Genomic DNA, 21,169 nt, shown 5'->3' on the forward strand with positions numbered 1-21,169 from the left:
TGTATTACTCTGGAATTACTGATTGCCCCAAACACACTAACAGGAGCATCTGGATATTTTCTACATTAGACAATGCTCGTCAGAGAGTAGCCTCTGTAGACTAACTGCAACGTAAAGAGCAACTTGCCTCAGTGTTATTTGCTTCCTCTTTTACTTTTAAAACTTTAAACTTTAGAAAGGAACAAAGCAAACCCATCAGTCCAGACTTATCACATGAAAAATCACATGAAGTGTATACTAAATGAACTTTCAGTGCCTGAAGAACGCACAGAACGGAACACTGAATATGCAGCATGACGGTGCAGACCATGTACTCTCTCTGTCAGGAAGTTGCTATAAGGAGCATGGTGAACAGTAGCTACAGCTGCATGTTTCTAAGAAAATGTAAAAATACATGGAAGTATGTATGTAAAAATATATGGAAATGTAAAGAAACTAACACTGGGTGAGGAGCCATGAACATAGGAGTCTATGTCCTTTTCTGACAGATATTTTCTCACAACCTTATAGAGCGTCTTTGCTCCCCTAATACAGTTTCTATAAAGTGGAATCAGTGTTAGACACCTAGGAGTCAGGTATCATCGCACTGAGAAGATAAGCTCAATTAAGAAAAATACATCTAAATACTACATATTTGATTATTATGGTACAAATTTTTGGGGTAAATCTGGTTTGCACTTCCCCCAGAAAGACAAGAGACACTAATACACTATTATAAAAAGACATGTCAGCAAGTATTCATTACAGATTATAAATCACCCTCGTTCTTCTTTCTTTTGTTTTAGAGAAATTTTTTTACATGCCATTAAAATATTGTTTGCTGAATGCTACTACAAAGCTAGCCACCTGTAAAATTAAAGGCTGATGCTGCCAATAACAGTGTTGAAATACCTTCTGTTTAAAAGACAAACTTACTGTGTAATTTTTAACACAACTATATAAATATTTCTCCATCCACCCTTCAAAATTCTGTTGGTTACATCGCATCCATTAGACAACAACCTTCTATGTCATCACACAGGATGTTAATCTTGGGTGGAGAAGAAAGAAACAATAACAAATGAACTTTTAAGAAACCAAGATTACACATTCAAGCAGGGTCCTTCGTGATAAAAGAAGAGTGAAAACAAAACACATTAGGGAACAAGTCAACAAAATAGCAGAAGTTTCAAAAGATCATTTTTCTTTTTTTTTGTTTGTTTATTGGGGGTTTTTTCTCCCCGTGTGCCTTCAACAGCTCTTCACAGTTCTGGAGAAAATTAAAGGAGTCTGGATTAAACGCCCAAAGGACAACTAATGCTAACAATACTAAAAATAACAAGGTTAAGTGGTGGAAAAACTGTGATGACCACACACGGAGAACTGGAGTGGTAAGGTAGAAAAGGAGTTTCATCATTGCTCCCTCGGGACGTGCACAGAACGTACTAACTTCTTCTAGTTCTCTAGGGTTCCGATTACCATGCCAAACACACCTCCAGAGTTTCCTTATTAGTATAATAAAAAGCCTCTACACATTTGGGTTCTATTCCCAGCCTTGCTATTGACCTTGTGTAGGTCATTTAACCTCCATCTGCCTCAGTTTCTACATCTGTAAAACAGGAATAATATTACACAATATCCTTTGTAAAACGTTTGAGACTGACGCTGACAATTATCACGTACAAAGACTAACTGACAGTTTTGAGAATCTATACATATATTATATGCATTTCAGCTATGTAAGGCATTTGCAACAAATAATTTATTCAAGCAACAAGTTTAGCCTTTTTTTTTTGTGCTTGTAGATCATCTTTGGAAATACTTCCAGATTTCTAACTCTCCAAACTACACAAGGACTCAAATTCAGGCTTTGCTTTGACTGGGTGCTAAAATACATGGCATCTCTCTGGTCTCCTTTCAGCCAAGTGTTGCCCTCAAAATCCAGTCACTGGGGTTGAATGTGCAAAACGGAAATACCAAAATATCTATTCTTTTAACACTGTTCGTTGTCTTCTAGTGCCTCATGGAAGTTCCAGCCCAGGAGTTAAAAACGGGAGTGGCTACACAGAACTCACACAGAAACTGGAGTGTAGATTAAGAAACATTTATGGGCATGTTCCTGCAACATAACACAAGTCAGATCAGTAGGTGAGGCAGCTGAAGCAGCTGAAAAACTTGCTACTAGCATCAGCTCATACTGTATGAGGATAGCTCTTGGATTTCCAGGACTAGGAAATATCCCCTAAACAAAGGAATCACCTCACAAATAAAAAGGGAGTGAATAAAAATGGGAAGATATTCCCTTCTGGGCACTGCATAAGAATGTGTCTCCTTTCCGGGGTGCCAAAAGGCTACTCAACACCACTATACAGGGGTGCCCACAGAGCCTTTCACAGAGTCGGGGTCAATGATGAAGGGCCAAGGATGCACTTTGCAGATCCCTCTCTCTCCACATAATTTTGCACACTACAGTCTTGAAGCATAGGAATCATGCCAGGCACAGGTGGAAGACTGTTGCAGGAGAAGCAACTGTTTGACGTGCTTGTTTAAGGGGCAGACCGCCGAGCAGCAGCTTCGTCCTTGGTCTCCCAGGGATGACAGCCCCCACACTCCTGAGTGCCAAGTCCAACGACCAGATAGAACAACTTACCCTTTACAGTCACCACAGTAGATGAAGTTCACCAAAAGGACTCGGATTCTCTTCTGACAAGTTATTAGATACACTAAACAGGTAAGTTTCCAAGCATACCCAACCTGTGATCTGCAAATGCTTGCTGTTATGCCTGCAGAGAAACAAGTCTCATGGTGATGGTTCCTGATCCTCATTACTTGTATTATAATACTCCTTAGAGACCCCAAAACGCATTCACTGTGTAGGTATTGTGCCAGGTACTGTGCAGAAACAGAGTAGAAGGCAGCCAGACCCAAAGCATTCAACAGTCTATGTGAAGGAAAGACAGGCTGGAAAGAAAAACACTGCACACACAAATGAAGTAACTTACCCAGAGCACACAGCAGGTCTATGAAATTTCCTTTCTATTAAATTGGGAACTACAACAAAAAACATTCTATAAAGGTGAAAGGATATTAATTTCTTCTACAAGTTCATTTCCAAAAGTAGAACAGTTTGGTACACAGCACTTCAAAAAGCTAGAAACTAAACTTCATTATCAAAACTTACCACAAATTTTAAAAACAGCAGTGTCAGAAAACATATGTGCTTCAGATCCATTTACTTTGTGTGAAAGAAAAATATTTTGTTAAGCAGCTTGTTGAGCAATAGTAACAAAATGATTGGCCTTTGGCTACTCTTTGATCTGTGATAATATCTTTAGGAGCTGCTAAGGAGAAAGCCAGAGGTTGTCTTAAATTCAGGTAAGGTAAAACACTGGCAATATAGGAGGTTTGGTTTTGATGTACCTTTGGAACTCCAATTTTAAACTGTATTTCCAACAACTTGAACCAGCACGTCACAACAATTCCAGCACTGAAGTAGAAGGAGCTGGCCTGGAGGATCTGCAGTCAACCAGACATCTGTAACTCCAACATCTCCTTTGTTATTGCAGCAAAAAATAACCAGGCCTTTCAGTGGTATGGGCCTGAACACAGTCCGTATTAGATTTGACTGAGCAGACTGGCCCTAATGTGGAATAACTCCAGAATAGAAGTCACTGCTGATCTGTTATTACTGGACTAGACTGGCCTGCAATTCTAGAACCAAACTCTCTTTTTCCCCAACTCTGCGTTCAAAAGAAAGGAATTGTGCAAAAGAACAGCAATTTCAAGCCATTATAAGGAATTCTTTAACCAGATTTGTCAGACTATCTGAAGGATGACTTAGTTTTATGTATAAGAATGAGAAAGTCTGTCCTGATGCACCATTCCCAGTTCCTTGTATTACTCTGGAATTACTGATTGCCCCAAACACACTAACAGGAGCATCTGGATATTTTCTACATTAGACAATGCTCGTCAGAGAGTAGCCTCTGTAGACTAACTGCAACGTAAAGAGCAACTTGCCTCAGTGTTATTTGCTTCCTCTTTTACTTTTAAAACTTTAAACTTTAGAAAGGAACAAAGCAAACCCATCAGTCCAGACTTATCACATGAAAAATCACATGAAGTGTATACTAAATGAACTTTCAGTGCCTGAAGAACGCACAGAACGGAACACTGAATATGCAGCATGACGGTGCAGACCATGTACTCTCTCTGTCAGGAAGTTGCTATAAGGAGCATGGTGAACAGTAGCTACAGCTGCATGTTTCTAAGAAAATGTAAAAATACATGGAAGTATGTATGTAAAAATATATGGAAATGTAAAGAAACTAACACTGGGTGAGGAGCCATGAACATAGGAGTCTATGTCCTTTTCTGACAGATATTTTCTCACAACCTTATAGAGCGTCTTTGCTCCCCTAATACAGTTTCTATAAAGTGGAATCAGTGTTAGACACCTAGGAGTCAGGTATCATCGCACTGAGAAGATAAGCTCAATTAAGAAAAATACATCTAAATACTACATATTTGATTATTATGGTACAAATTTTTGGGGTAAATCTGGTTTGCACTTCCCCCAGAAAGACAAGAGACACTAATACACTATTATAAAAAGACATGTCAGCAAGTATTCATTACAGATTATAAATCACCCTCGTTCTTCTTTCTTTTGTTTTAGAGAAATTTTTTTACATGCCATTAAAATATTGTTTGCTGAATGCTACTACAAAGCTAGCCACCTGTAAAATTAAAGGCTGATGCTGCCAATAACAGTGTTGAAATACCTTCTGTTTAAAAGACAAACTTACTGTGTAATTTTTAACACAACTATATAAATATTTCTCCATCCACCCTTCAAAATTCTGTTGGTTACATCGCATCCATTAGACAACAACCTTCTATGTCATCACACAGGATGTTAATCTTGGGTGGAGAAGAAAGAAACAATAACAAATGAACTTTTAAGAAACCAAGATTACACATTCAAGCAGGGTCCTTCGTGATAAAAGAAGAGTGAAAACAAAACACATTAGGGAACAAGTCAACAAAATAGCAGAAGTTTCAAAAGATCATTTTTCTTTTTTTTTGTTTGTTTATTGGGGGTTTTTTCTCCCCGTGTGCCTTCAACAGCTCTTCACAGTTCTGGAGAAAATTAAAGGAGTCTGGATTAAACGCCCAAAGGACAACTAATGCTAACAATACTAAAAATAACAAGGTTAAGTGGTGGAAAAACTGTGATGACCACACACGGAGAACTGGAGTGGTAAGGTAGAAAAGGAGTTTCATCATTGCTCCCTCGGGACGTGCACAGAACGTACTAACTTCTTCTAGTTCTCTAGGGTTCCGATTACCATGCCAAACACACCTCCAGAGTTTCCTTATTAGTATAATAAAAAGCCTCTACACATTTGGGTTCTATTCCCAGCCTTGCTATTGACCTTGTGTAGGTCATTTAACCTCCATCTGCCTCAGTTTCTACATCTGTAAAACAGGAATAATATTACACAATATCCTTTGTAAAACGTTTGAGACTGACGCTGACAATTATCACGTACAAAGACTAACTGACAGTTTTGAGAATCTATACATATATTATATGCATTTCAGCTATGTAAGGCATTTGCAACAAATAATTTATTCAAGCAACAAGTTTAGCCTTTTTTTTTTTGCTTGTAGATCATCTTTGGAAATACTTCCAGATTTCTAACTCTCCAAACTACACAAGGACTCAAATTCAGGCTTTGCTTTGACTGGGTGCTAAAATACATGGCATCTCTCTGGTCTCCTTTCAGCCAAGTGTTGCCCTCAAAATCCAGTCACTGGGGTTGAATGTGCAAAACGGAAATACCAAAATATCTATTCTTTTAACACTGTTCGTTGTCTTCTAGTGCCTCATGGAAGTTCCAGCCCAGGAGTTAAAAACGGGAGTGGCTACACAGAACTCACACAGAAACTGGAGTGTAGATTAAGAAACATTTATGGGCATGTTCCTGCAACATAACACAAGTCAGATCAGTAGGTGAGGCAGCTGAAGCAGCTGAAAAACTTGCTACTAGCATCAGCTCATACTGTATGAGGATAGCTCTTGGATTTCCAGGACTAGGAAATATCCCCTAAACAAAGGAATCACCTCACAAATAAAAAGGGAGTGAATAAAAATGGGAAGATATTCCCTTCTGGGCACTGCATAAGAATGTGTCTCCTTTCCGGGGTGCCAAAAGGCTACTCAACACCACTATACAGGGGTGCCCACAGAGCCTTTCACAGAGTCGGGGTCAATGATGAAGGGCCAAGGATGCACTTTGCAGATCCCTCTCTCTCCACATAATTTTGCACACTACAGTCTTGAAGCATAGGAATCATGCCAGGCACAGGTGGAAGACTGTTGCAGGAGAAGCAACTGTTTGACGTGCTTGTTTAAGGGGCAGACCGCCGAGCAGCAGCTTCGTCCTTGGTCTCCCAGGGATGACAGCCCCCACACTCCTGAGTGCCAAGTCCAACGACCAGATAGAACAACTTACCCTTTACAGTCACCACAGTAGATGAAGTTCACCAAAAGGACTCGGATTCTCTTCTTCCCCCACTTCCTCCCTGGTTTTCTTTTACTGCTACTCCTGTCTGTCTCAGGTGGCCTAGCGTGAAAAAAGCTCTCCTTTTATGATGCAATATCTGGGACCAGGTGAGGCCCTGACTCTGCAGATAACCTAACAAATGGGCAAGAGCAGCTTGTGTTCTTATTGACAGTGCACGTGCTAGTAAATACCAACCTCCAGGGTATTCTCAGTAAACACACAGCCATCCCTAGCTTCTAAGATACACACACACGCAAGCACTTGCTTTACCCGACACTGAACTCACACCTCACAAACAAATTATTTAACTACTCTATCCCCCAAGGAAGACAGTGATCATTTCAAATGCAGCTCCCTGCTCGTCTCTCACATACACGCAACGGCCTGATAGGTTAAATGCTGCCATTTAATTACAGTAATGGAAGCTGCTATTTTTTGGTTCCCTTGAATCCTCTCTCGCTCTCTTTTTTAAACACATACAGAGTCATCTTTTAAACATGTATTTTATATTTCTAACAGCTGCATTCTCCCGGTTACTTGAAGAGCAGGAGCAATGATATTCTGATATTCTTCTCTGTACCTCTGAGCAACTAGCCTTTTAAATGCCATGTAAAAAGGAAGACAGGCTGGGGGAGTTGCTGTAAGAAGGGATGCATGCTAACACTGCAGAGGCCAACCTGCCCCTTCATTTACTTAGATCGTTTGCGTTGATTTTATCGAACAAAAGTAGCTTAACCTTCCCCACCCCCCCACAAAGCAGCTGGGGCCTGGAGAGGATAAACACGAAAATGCTTTAAGTAATTTTACTGAAAATGCTATAAACACCAGTACATCACACTGACAGTACGTCATGGTATGGTTATATTTATATATATATATGACTGGGAGTCAGACTTATCTCAGATCTAACTGTTCTTAACACATCTGACTCAGTTTCCCCATCTAAAATGGGGATGGTATTTCCTCCATTTCCTATTGAAATTTGGAGTTTGCAAACTGTTTGGAGAATGTAAAGGTCTAACCAAGAAGAGAAAATGTAATCAGAAGTACATTAAATTAATCTTATAATCTTGCCATTCCACAAAAGGTGTCACAAGCTTAGTCAGTATTTGTAGAGTACTTCGAATATGCAAAGTGGTATAGAAATATGGGATATATGTTTGTTCAATTCTCGAACATGCTGCAAAACACTTTTTTTTCTTGAGTGAATTCAGGAAGGGGGCTGCAGGTGGCCAAAGACTAGAGGGTTTTATGGTTAGTTATTATTGAAGGAGGACACGTAACACAGTCTTACATGAGTAGCACAATAACTATTTGTGGATTTTACATAACGTATTGTGTGGCAATTAGAAAAAGTCCAGAAGCAAAGCATAAGTACTTCCAAGTCAAAATAAATTCTTACCTATGCTAAGGCCACAACACTCCTAGAAAAATACCCATATTACACCTGTCCTCAGCTTTATTTGTCCTCTAAATGTGAAAAGCTTATTTATTTGTTCTGTAGCAGTTGGCTCACAGTCAGCCAGCCATCCATGCAGGGATATTGCCCATCTTCATTCTCTGGTAAGGATATCCACTGGTATCTCTTAAGGATGGAATCTTAAAAGGTGAGGCAAGGCAGAGACAAAGACAAATTTAATTTTATCACCATAAAAAGGGACATTTCCACATGGGCAGCAAGGACATGAATATCATGTGTATGCGAGGGCGGGGGGGATTATAAACGCATTTTTGGCGAAATTCAATAAAGCTGATTCCACTGCATAAGGACAGCAATTTACTTTTAAAAAATGATATGATTGCAACTTTTAATATAACCCATGTATTTGCTGCAAGATGCTGTAGAAGATTGTGTAATGTAACCACCCGACCTCTCCACAGGAGCAGAGATCACCCCATTTACCCTTTATTGTCTTGCTAAAAGCAATGCACATTTGCACGGTATGACAAAGTCAACAGCTTTTACTTCAGAGAGCCTCAGATTTCATTGAAAATGAATTCTCTGCTCTCCTCCTAGGGGACTGAGTCTCGCCTGGACTAGGTTCCATCAGAAAGAATAGGAAAGAATGAACCAAAGACTAAATTCCCCTTTTAGCCAAGGAAAGAATGATTGCGCTCCAGATTAAAATTAAGAGGGAACAGCGTGTAGCAGAAAAAGCAAGTAGTAGGATTTCATGTTCACAGGCACCCAAGACATAGTTTTAAACAGGGTAGAAATGTTGTCTAAGAGAACCTAGAGAATTATCTCATACAGGAACTTATTTTATCTTTCCAAGCAGGAAAGTATCATTAGGTCTGAGATGGATTTCAGCAGAAAAGCAACACAGATTACCCTAATTACACTCCTTGTTTTAGCCCCAAGAGAGAAGGCTGTCTCTTTAGACTTAGAATACCAGGTTCATTCACAGAGCAGATCAGGAACTGAATTCCTTTACTTGCTCCAGGAAGACTGTGGGAAAACCCTGGGCTGGATGACCATGAAGAGCAAATTCCTTCTATCACAAAAATATTTTTATACAAACGTACATAGATTTCTTCAACTGTCTAAAGGTGAAGCTTGCTTCAAAGGTCAAAGCTGCAGGGCTGGATTAGGATTGCACGCAATCTGCCTGAGCCTTGACATTCTGACATTCTAAACTTTGCAGCTTTCCCCTCCCATACACAGCTGACGGAAGTAAATTCTCAACCTCTCTGCAAGTGTGGCTTTTACTGCAGCAAGCAACTTCAAAAATCACACGCTGCAGCACCAAGAACTCTGAAACAAGCATATCAAAGCAGTTTATAAACAGAGCTAACATAAATCTTACTAAGTCAATAATGCAAAAGTGGTCATTAACCCCATTTTACAGATGGGCAAGCTGAGAACAAGTAACTTGCCCAAAGCCAAGCAAGAAGTCATATCTCAGATCTCCAATGCCTGCTCTTAGATTGTAACTACAGAAGTGACTTTCTTTTAGCACTCTGCATTTACTTTCACTTGAAAACATGATAAATAAATTATTAAATTTACAAGTCAGACTTAGGGTCTGGGTCTTTTCTGCCCGTCACTAAGGCTAACAATTTCAGGACTTGGAATATAACTGACTATTTTAGCATTATCTTCTGGAATAGACTTCAACTCACTCTGCTGTAATCATATTGGGTTTTCAATGCTACCAGGAATGGAAATATTATTTTGACAGTAAACAAGGCAGATACGACTCAAAACACACTCAGTGAGCAACAGGAGTTAATTTTGCAAAGCCATTTTTAACGGCTCTTCTACATTACGTAGTTACTGTCAGATAGCCAAGTGGAGAGACATCATTAAACCCATGACATTCCAATTATTTGTTAAAATTAAGCTTACAACCAGTATTTTGTAGCATACACAACTTCCTGGGCACCAAACCGGTCTGTTCCAATTTATCAATAATTTTCAAGCTACAAAAACATGGCAAAAGTGATTCCGGACTCTTCACTGAAATCGTGAGGAATTTCTGTGGCCCAAAAGAAACAGGGGATGTAGCAGACTGTTTACCAAATGAATCACCTCTCTTGTGCTGTGGAGTATAGATCTAAATGTAGGTTGAGCCTGAAGTGAGAGAGGAAGGATATTACCACTAATGTGACTTGTATCCTCTGTTATAGAACACATATACAGGCATTTAGAGGATGTAAAATTTGAGTCGCTCCCTCAATGGCTTCTCCACAACATCATTAAACATCAAAGGGGTGCGTCTTGTGATGTACCTTCCCAACACCACACAGAAACCAAAGAGAAAGTCATTGAGATTTTCATGGTTTTAATATTAAATAGCAGAGCTTGTATCAAAGCCCTTTAAAATAATCTTGCTTAAACCAATACACTGTGAAGATTAGTAGGTCCTAAGTTTTCCATTACTTTTTTTCCTTGGCTCCCTTTTAACAGCCCCAAGTAGGACTTTTTCCCTCACGTTCAGCAACATGCTAACTGAGGTCAGAGCCAGTAGTCTAGAGTATTCAAGCCAAATGTGCAAGTAGAAAACAGTGCAAGATGACAAGCTTGTTGGAGCTATCCAGTAACAACGATGATGTATTTTCCTGCTAGTGAAAAGCACTTCTGTGAAAGAATTCTTTAGTTCCAAGTAGAGCTCATCAACAAATTTCTAGAACTTAATACAGAAAGTGTTTCTTCAAAAAACCCAAAAATGTTATGGAGAAAAGTAATGATTTCATAACAATTCAAAAACCATTTTTCCAAATATCTTCTCTGTAATATTATGGTACATATTATATTATTCTATCAATCTCTTTTATTATCAGTTACAATATTAAAGATTCCAGTCTAATCAATACAAAGTGATCTGACAGGTCTGTAATATTTCATTTAAAAAAAAAAAATCTGCTATTTTAAATGTTAATCCCTATTTAATATAAAAACAAATTTCCAAATCTCAGAATTTCCAGTGGGATAGAAATGTATTGTTCAACCTAGTTTCTAGATACCATTGAGCTACAAAAAACAACTGTTGTAAAACAATGAAGTGTACACTGAGTACAATGTTCTTCTACAATAACAAACTCACTTGTAAGTAACTATAGTTTCTATCAAACACACACACACTGTTCTTAATCATCTGGCTATTATAAACATTAAAAGGTAGCAAACAGAAAGGATTGCCTTCCTTTGTACACTACATCACATGGCTAGTTATGCCTAAACTAATGTCAGGTGTTTTTCTGCCCTCTCTTGAATCACTAGTGACCGGGACAAGAGTCGAAGATGAGATAGGAACTGATTTCTCCATGTGGATAGGGACTAAATAGATTACTTTTTCCAAACTTCCTTCCAAATCTTGAGGAACGATAGTGAAGGCTTTCTATCAACTATAAAGATTTTCTTCTAAAAACCCTGACAACTCCAAAGAATAGCCGTATCTGATTCCTCAGGATGTCCTAAGGTTGATTAGTTTATCACATTTTGTTAGCACTACCGCTGCAGGTCTCTTCTGCCAAGAAAATCTGTAAAGTTCATGACAAGTTCAGATAACACAAACAGTGGTAAAATTGATGGGGAAAAAGAGTCAGCATGATGAATAGGCTGGTGCTGAACAGCAAGTGACAGATATGCAGACAGAAGACTGGCAGGACAGGGAGACATCTCCACAGCAGATGGATAGAGATTCTCAATCATTTTCAGGAAGAAAAAAGAAGGCAACTAATACAAAATACAGAACTGTGGAACTAACTTCTGGATCACGAGCACATCTATTCTTCTGGATTATGAGACTCCAGCAGTGGAAATCTCCCCTGTATGTTGAACATTATCAGCACTGGGCAAACATAGCAGAGTGCCAAAAACGGATGTGACTACTGATAATGCTGATTCAGATAGGAACTGTTGTGAGTTTGTTAGCAGTGAAAGCATTCATTCTCTCACTCTTCATTCTTTGGGTCCCTAGTAAGTTCCTTGGGAGACAACCAGATTTCCCCACTTACGCAGGGTTGTACTGACCCAAAGCTTGGATGGGAGGCACCTAAAGAACAAACTGGTAGCCTGAACAGGTGTAGGACATATTTTTCTTTAACTTAAGCAAAATATTATAAGGCACATTAGCAATCTTTCAAAGTCATAAACAGAGGCCTAAGCATCTTTAGTAATTAAATATCCCATAGTGCTTTTCAAGAATCTTAGTAAATTTTTTACCCAGTAATTACATTCTCTATCCCTAAAGCTCCCTCTGCAAGATCACTTAGATAAAGTATTCTTCATTTCCTCTCCTAAAAACCACGTAGTGATGTTAAGCAGCTGCTGTCCTCGTAAGTCAGAGGTGGATGCTTTTTAGTGGAAAGCACAGTGAGATCTAGATAACCCTATACACACCATCAAACATGCTCCATGCAAATAGCTGCGAAGTTTCAATGGTTAATGGGTACAAGGTGCTCTAAGATCCTCAGATGAAAAGCGTTATGAAAATGTGGAATGCACTGACTTCCGTTTAACCTGTACAGTCATTTCTGTAAGTCTACACAAGCTGTTAGACTTACTTTATGCTACTTGAACACCTGTTCCAAGCTTCTTTAATAACCAGAAAGCACACCCTCCCTGGTTCTACCTATGCTAGTGAACTTTCTCTCATTGTGCATTGAAGTAATTTGTTCTAGATGCTTAATACACTAAGTATATTCTTGCAATAAATTTTTGTTATCTGTTATCTGAATTCCAGGTCTCACTTGCAGCTTTGCAAGTGCAAGTGATGAGGTCTGCGCAGGCATTGGCACAAAACACTTATTAGACAGCTAGAGAATAAGTTACCCGATCTGCAAGTACAAAACAGGACAAACGCTCACTCACACAATCAGTTGTGCAGTGAAGTAAAGTCTTCACTCCTTTTCTTCACCATGTCTTAAACCCATGTTCTGTCAACATATGTTTGAAGAGAAGGACAAGTCACCTAGCATTCCTTGAATAGTCTACACTTACAGCCTAATCACACATTCTTGTATCAAACATGGTCATTTCTAGAAAAGCATAAGGTTTGGAGAGCCATAGCAGTTTGGCCCAAATAGGTATTTTGACAGCACAGGCTACTAACTGTATTTTTTTGTATGAGTTGTCACTGGACTCTATTGGCTTGCATTGTATTTTCTTCTCAAGGAAAAGCTTTTTAAAAACTGTTCGAGCTTCACTGAGACATGTTAAAGAATTAATTACAAAGTAAAGCTGAAGGAGAAAATTAATTTTGGAAACACAAGAGGTTACTTTTCTTTTCCTCCCTTTTCTGGAAGTGGGGGAGGAAAGGCAGTTATTTTCATCTTCATGCTGGGGGCAGGAGTTGGGAGCTGTCCAGTCGATAACCTGGCCATCAGAACAAGGTTTGTAATTAAAAGGTCAGTGACCTGGAAAGCTAGGGCCCCACTCTCAGGGCCTCTCCGTAATGATGGCGCTATTAAATTAAGACTGTTATGAAATCAATGCTAAAAAAGCTTTCATGGTAACGAGATTCCATTCAAGGACATGCAAACTGCCTCATGAAATGGACTTAAATTATAAAAAAGTAATAAAAGAGGGTTAAATTGAAATCTGCTGAAGAATTTACTTCCTTTAAAGCCCTCCAGCAGTGGGTTGTGCCCCCTTCTCTCAGGTCCTCAAGGTGATCCACTTGGGTTTCTTTGGCAAAGAAGGAAAGACAGGGGTTCAACTTCAAAGAATGAGGACTACAGAAAAAGGAAGAAAATTAAGACAGTTTTCTGCTGGAGATCATGGGGCTGACAGCATTTGTTTCCAGGGAACCAAGTGTCTTTGAGCTCTGATTGGGAAGGGGCATGTATAATTAAACAATTTATTCATCTCTTCAGAAATCACCATAGCCTGGCATCTTGACACTGGCAAAATTTTCTGGAACTCCGATGCGCTGCAAAAAACTGTGCAAGACCTACAGGAAAACCTTGTGTAGTAACTCACTTCCTACCAGCCAAAGTAATGAAACAGATTAATAGATACAACATGCAAAAGGGCAACGCTTCCAACAACCTCCAACTCATCTCACCAAGCAAGAGCGCGACTGCTTTTGGAAGCGTGTAGCCCGTTATGTTACATATATATATATACACACAAAAGACCAATCCAGGTAGCATATCTTCTGAAGACTGTCCAACCTTCTGGGTGGACGTTTTCCCAATATAACTCAACAATTATACATTTACTTGCCCTAATGCACTTCTGTTCTCCCACCACTATAATTTCTGAGCTCCTCGTATGCTTTTGTCTGTTCCCACAATCCCACTCTGGGAAGGCATTACTGTACTCGTTTTACAGATGAAGAGAACAAGCAACTAAGGAAAAAGTTTTTCATCCAGAATTATACAATAAGTATATATATAAGTATACAATTATACAATAACCTAGCAGTTTTTCCCTTCCCTGCCCCAAAAGACTAGCACCCTGAAAAACAGAGCTCCACATGCATAGTGCACTTCCACCCCCTTTCTCTATCTTGCCAGAAGTTACAGATTCAGAGTACACAAAATTAACAAGCCACATGAGTTACCGGATGGGTAACTGAGCAGTACAGGACATCTGAGGCACAACAGTTAGATGACAGACACATTTCCACAAGGGTTTAAACCCCACATGCTGTCTAATTACTCCCAAGGCGCCACTGATTCTGTGGCATGTCATCAGCAGAATCAGCGAGTTGGACAAAAAACAAACAGCATCTTTTTTTCCTTTCTTTTCTTTCAGATACTCTGAGGGGAAACAGCTGTTTTTCCCTTCATCTGAAGAAGTTCATGATAAAAAGGAGGAAATGTCATAAATTACACAAAATGCCAGTGTAAGCTTCAAAGAAAATGATAAATTATTCTAATAACTTCATGTTTCTCATTAATGCCTCTGTATCTGGGAGTTTAAAAGTGCTTAAGACAACAGAGAAATCTCATCCAACTTTTGAAAGACCTTTTACAAATCCAGGACACCCTCGCTCTCCCAACTGTCATCAACACTATCATCCCATCTTCCAGGGAGAGCAGTTCAGGAAACCCCTGACCTGCAAGTAACCAGGAAAGCCTACTTGCAGCCTCTGCAACTACCGTTTCACTAAAAATCAAACCCAGTCCAGCTGATGATCCTGAAGAAACTTTCATTTCTCACTGCACTGAAATGCATTAAACAAAATCCAGTTCCCATATTGAATATTAATTAATATTAAAAGGAAATAAAATTTGATTGGCCTTTTTTAGGAAGGAGATGCTTATAAAAAAGAAGAAGAAATTATAATTCAAGGCGGAACCATCTCTGCAAGTCTCAGAAGTGAAATTTCTTAGGCAAAGTCGCGATTGCAGGACCCAAAAGCTCATCCACAGCTAATGCTCCAATCCTACCCCTGTAGCCTACACAGGCTGTAGCTGGGGTAGTGGCAGGCTCCTGCAGGGGTAGGGCACCTGGTCTTTTCCCTCCGCATTCACAGACACAAGGTGATCCAGCACCATCCTCTCTACTGCAGGAGTTTTCAACCAGACTGTGGGGAGTCATAGACCTCTCCTGTACAGTGCCACGAAAGTAACTACAAAAGACAAGTTCATACATGGCATACAGCTATCTATAGATATGAAAATTCCCCTCCACCAAACTTCTTCTGGGGTCCATAAAAAGATCTTCTCCTGCAATTTCTGCTTGAAGAAACTTGGATCAGAGTAACTGTGAAAAAAATACAAGGGTACCTCTGTATTATTTCCTACAAAGATAATTTTAAAAGCGACTCTTGTAACCGAAATGGTTTCTCAACAGAAAAAGCTTTTTTGCCTGGCAGTGAGGACTTCTCTACCAGACAGCCTAACTATCTGTGAAATGGGGATAAACATTGTCGTTGGGATGACAATGACTGTATATCAGAGAATAGGGGGAACAGCCTACCAAACCGTGTAATCCCCCATTTTACTCAGGACTAAACTAACCACAACATCTACGTTTCAAGAATAATTGCCTCATCTGCTAGAGCACATAGGCACCATGACAGTATGTACCTTCTGCTCTCGAGCACTGAACAGAGGTCATGTTGTAAGCTCAGTGGTCAGATTCCATATGGACGTATTCCCAGTGACTGCTGGGTACGGGCACTACTGGACCCTGCTCCTTCCTATCTCCTACTGTTAAGTTTTCAAACAAACAATTAGCACAAAGGGAAGGAGGGCTAATTAACAAACAGGAACAAACAAACAGCTCTACCAAACCATTTCTGCTCTTTAGTAATTATTAGCCAAGTAATTCATAAGAAGTATTAGTCGGGCCACAGTTTCTCTGTGCCTCCATCTCCCCACCCTTCCTCTTCTCCCAGTCAGGGATTTATTAAAATTAAACAGATTAGATGGAGCTCCTGATACTAAAAACTGTTCAGCGAAGCCTGCGGTGGGGAAGTGCAGAGCAAACACCAGAGACATTTGTCTCTAAATTGCTCTAAATACCTTCTGCAAATGAAATTCTAACCCAGCTGTGTTGAGAGAGAAAATGAGGAATAACTGGTCATTGTCAGCACAGAATAAGATCAGGCAGTTATAATATTGCACGATATACTGGGGGCTAAGGATCTCTCGGCAACAATAGATTTTGTATCAGGTTACCCCGGGTAATCAGCACAGCTTTTAGGCTCAGCTTTCCCTTGCTTCATTGCTTTGATGATAGAGTTGAAATCCCCAAGCTTTTATGATTAATTACTCCCCGTAGGTCCACATATTTCAAGGAAAAACTCATGGAGCACAGCGGCCAACAGGGTCCAAATTTTAATGCCATCCTGATGGCAGGGCAGGGCAAGCAACATACCTATGTGATTGGAATGTTCTCTAACTGGCACTAGGACAAGCAGTGAAAGGATCACACTCAAAATGATGTACCCATGAACTACTTGTCATGACATCATTGCTAAAACACAAGCCTGCCGTTCTCTTCTAGGTCCTTTGCTAATCAAGATGAGCAAAGTGGTGCATATACTTGAACTCTCCATCTCATGACATCAGATCTCAGGCGTCTCAATAAACAGTTCATAACCCCAAACAGAATAATATATATTTCATAGGCTTCCCTACTTTTCAAAATTCAAGATCTTTAGCTGTAGAATTTGATGTACCCTGAAGTACTTATAACTTCAATGTGTAAGTGGGTCACTCCCCTCTGAAGCTTGGAGTTTGTATTTTCAGTATCATTCCAACTGCTTAAAGTGCTCCATAGTGCATGTAATTAACTCCAAGGTAAGACTGTCCTTATTATTTACACCTTGTGGTAAGGATCTAAGCAATATGGTCCGAGGAGGGTAGCATAATATAGAGTGAACTTCACCTGAAATGCACCGTAAGTTGTGGAGTAAAAACTTTAAAAAGAAAAAAAAGAACAAAAGATAGTTTTGCTATGAGTCAGAAGGTAAAATAAATTCCTAGTAGGCAATGGCCAAAGTATGTTCCATCTGTCTAAGACAATATAGGATTTGTCAGGATCTGTTCTATCCCTGCTACAGAAAAGGGCTAAACTCAGTCAGTAGTTTACCATTTCAGCCTGAAAGTCAGGCTGACCCCAAGCTTGACCGCAGCCTGACCTTGTTTACTTTCACCAAGTCCTTCGCCCTTCATTCCTCTCTCTGGCTCTCTTTGGAAATATTCGACCTTTTCACCTAGAAGCTGGTCATTCTAAAGCCAATGTCACTAAGGTTAGAACTGACCAACTAGTCCGCAACTTTAAACTGTCCTGATTTCAGAAAAGATCTGATAATAGTTAACCCAAAAACTTCCAGTGCGTCTTCTGTATTCTATAATTCCACATCTGGTGCCAATATTGCTCTAGTCAGTTTGGAAGAAAAGAGACTGATATTTCTTACAAACTTCAAATCTTTTTTTGAGACAGACTACTTGCTTTGTCCTTAGCATCTAATTTTCCATAGCTTTTCCATACATTTTGGCTTTACGCTAACTCAAGCTCCCTCATCACTGAGACCACAAACTTAAGACTCCATACCTTTCTTCTTCAGAAACGCTCTTCTGGTTGCAAGAGGACTTTGGCGGACTCGTGGATTCTGTAAAAACTTCACTGCTGTCACAATCTGATGAGGGTAGGAGGATTGGAGAAATAGAAGAGAGAAAAGATCCAAGTTAGGAATGGTCAAATTCCTATTTTACATTATGCATTCTGTACTGCAAAGTAAGGCATCGCATCCAACACATGGAGACAGTCTGGAGCTGACACTGATCCAACTTTCAGAAATGGTGCAATAAGCATCAGAGTTTGTGGCTCAACTCTAATCAGACAGCACAATTACGGTATTTCAACCTAGAAGTTTCTTGTTGAATTACTCTTGGAGCAGCACAACCTGTACAAAAAACTCCATTAAGATTCTTGGGGGTTTCTGTCATTTATATTGTGACCTTTTCACCTAAGTTGGCTCCTATAGTTGAGGGCAACCTTGAGACAATGCATGTGATCTGTAACAGTAGGCTTACTAGTAAGAATGCTTCCTTTCTACCTGACTTAAAGCTCCCTGCAAATTCTAAGAGATTAAGGCCTTTTCTGCCATCATTCTAATTTACTGAAAGCCATAAATAAACCTCAGCTTGTCACAACTGGAAAAGAAGCAACTTCACATGTTTTGGATCACATTAACAAAAATATCAAAAAAGTCACTTTTCATGATAGAAATGGGTAGGTGAGTGGTTAAATTTATGTTCCACACCAGCAGAAATCACAGATTACTTTTGTCTAAAGACTGACTTCTACATCCTTTTTTAAGGTGACATAGCACTTAAAACAAACCACTTATTCAAACAAAGGGTAAAGTATAGGATAATACTCAATGGCATCAATGACAACGGCACTAGTTTTTTCCATTTCATTTCCATTTCACGCCAATGAAAGGTATTTGATTTTTTCTTCATATGGTAGGTCAACTTTCCACATACTCTCCTATACTATTACACACATTACTACGTGTTGCTGCACTAGTGGAAAACAGCTGATTCACTTTACTTTTATACAAAGACATCTGTTCTGATTGTGGCATCAGCGGGAATAATTTGCCTGAAGTTAACACCACTTAGGAGATGGACACATCCATGTGAACTAGTGGAAGAGATGACTTCCTTCCACTAGAGCTAAAAATAACGATGCATATGCATGGAAGAGGTTTTTCTCCCCCAAGGAGTGGCGTGAACCTTCTCCTAAAGTGGTGGCATACGCTAGACCTATGTTAGGTAGGTCTTGAAGAGTTTATCTTAAAATACAGTTTCTGGAATTCAGTTCCAAAAAGGTTTTCAGAACTTTTCGCAGCAGAAAAAGAAAGAAAAAAATAGCATCACTACTGAAATCACTAAGTTTCACTTTGTGTTTGAATCAAACCCTTCGAATATGCATTTCTGGTCAGAGAGCAAAGTTCTGATGGGTTTAATGGCACTTTCAATGTACTCCTCAGTGCATTCCATCAATTTTTTTTTCTTTCAAATTGCATCTCTTATTTCTTTAAATACATTAATCAGGCTAGTGTAGGCAAAACGGATCCATTGGACAATGCAATAAACATGAATTATCATCTATCCAACACGCATAATGGCTTAAAAATACATAATAGCAGGTGTAGTTTAAATGATTAGTTATTACACCTGTGGTGGGTCTGATTCAATTGGGGAAAATCATCTTTAATAGGTTAAAAGGTTTAGATCACCAGGCTTCCCTTAAAGTGGCTGGGGGGGGGGGGGGGGGGAGTACGCTGTCATTACTAATTCATTTAAGAAAAACATGGGGGATACAGCAAAGAACAGCAGAAACGAGCGAATCCAATTTAAACATCAGGTAAAGCAGAAAACACCTTTTAAAAAAGCATGATAAATGAATTTGGAAGAGAGATGAAATTGACATATTTATTTTAACGGGAATTTGACAAAGTCCCAGCACACTTCAAAGTTGGGAGGATAAAATGAAGGGAGTATTTTTAATTCTTTGCCTTTCCTTATTCTCCTTCATTTTTTTCCTTAAGTTTACATTCAGTAATTTTGAACCATAAAATACTATAGCAAAATACCCCACATAAAGTACACTTTGGTTTCATTTATGTGCACTTGATCTGTCTCCAGCTGAAATGCAGGTGACAGGCAAATCACAGATTTAAACTGTGCTGATATTGCTACACCAGATGCAGAAATATAAAGCGCCCAAACTAATAACCTTAAGATAATATGCTGAATAAGAAAGATGCCCAAATGAGCAGACCAACGGATATGCGAACATATCAAAACCACTTTCCTTCTAACAATAATTACTTGTTTGTTTCTTCAGAAATTCCTCAACACTCCCTCCCACATTTTGTGAGCTGGAGACACAGACACAAAAGGCCTGCAGACCTGAAATTCTGCAAGCTCTCATATTTAATTATCAGTTTTTAAGCATTAAAAAACCTGTAAGAAATAAGCAGTATTTTTCATCGTGCTATTTCAATCACAACCATGTGAACAGTTTATTGATTCTAACTCTTTATTAAAACTTATTTTTGCCTTGTAAAAATGTAAACATTTCGGTAGTAAATTTCACTCCAAAATAAACTTCTGTTTTATCTCTTCCCTGCATCACTTCCTCCATTATTCACAAAGTTTTTAATCTTAAAACAAAATAAAACTACAAGCAACAACAAACTTCATAAAAAAGAATCCTGGACATGTATTCCTCCTCCCAATAATCCTGTGTTTCTCATATTTGTTTGCATTTACCTCTGAACATCCCTGCTATAGGCTGAGCTGAAACACCTCCCAATAATCCTGTGTTTCTCATATTTGTTTGCATTTACCTCTGAACATTCCTGCTATAGGCTGAGCTGAAACATCTTCATGTTTATAATTCATCTTGTATACATGAGCAACTTATGAAGCAATTTTGGCCATGTCAAAATGCCAATTATTTTCAACAACATAAACAAGAACTTTCCTACTTTCTATGGATCATTTTCTTTGCACAAACACTGCAGTCCATAATTTAAACAACAGAAAAAGGGGGAGGAAGATGAGAAGAGAGAAGAGTCCTGTGTATAGCCAAAAAAATCATACGGCAAATAGCACTCCGACTCAGCTGGTAACATTGTTCCATACTATTTCTGTATCATTTGTAACACTTCTCCAAATTTTTATAGTATTAG

At 39.1% G+C, this 21,169-nt stretch overlaps 1 protein-coding gene across 1 annotated transcript in view; it reads right to left on the bottom strand.

Moving 5' to 3' along the window:
* Window positions 1–21,169, bottom strand: part of PEX14 (peroxisomal biogenesis factor 14) — an 87,950-nt gene that overhangs the window by 30,208 nt on the left and 36,573 nt on the right. The window contains exon 3 of the mRNA XM_009289780.1: window positions 18,013–18,097. Within this exon, the coding sequence (XP_009288055.1) occupies window positions 18,013–18,097 (85 nt within the window). The remainder of the gene's footprint in view (window positions 1–18,012; window positions 18,098–21,169) is intronic.

The sequence above is a fragment of the Aptenodytes forsteri genome, unplaced genomic scaffold, assembly GCF_000699145.1.
Source record: "Aptenodytes forsteri isolate BGI_AS27 unplaced genomic scaffold, ASM69914v1 Scaffold61, whole genome shotgun sequence".
Taxonomy (NCBI): Eukaryota; Metazoa; Chordata; class Aves; order Sphenisciformes; family Spheniscidae; genus Aptenodytes; species Aptenodytes forsteri.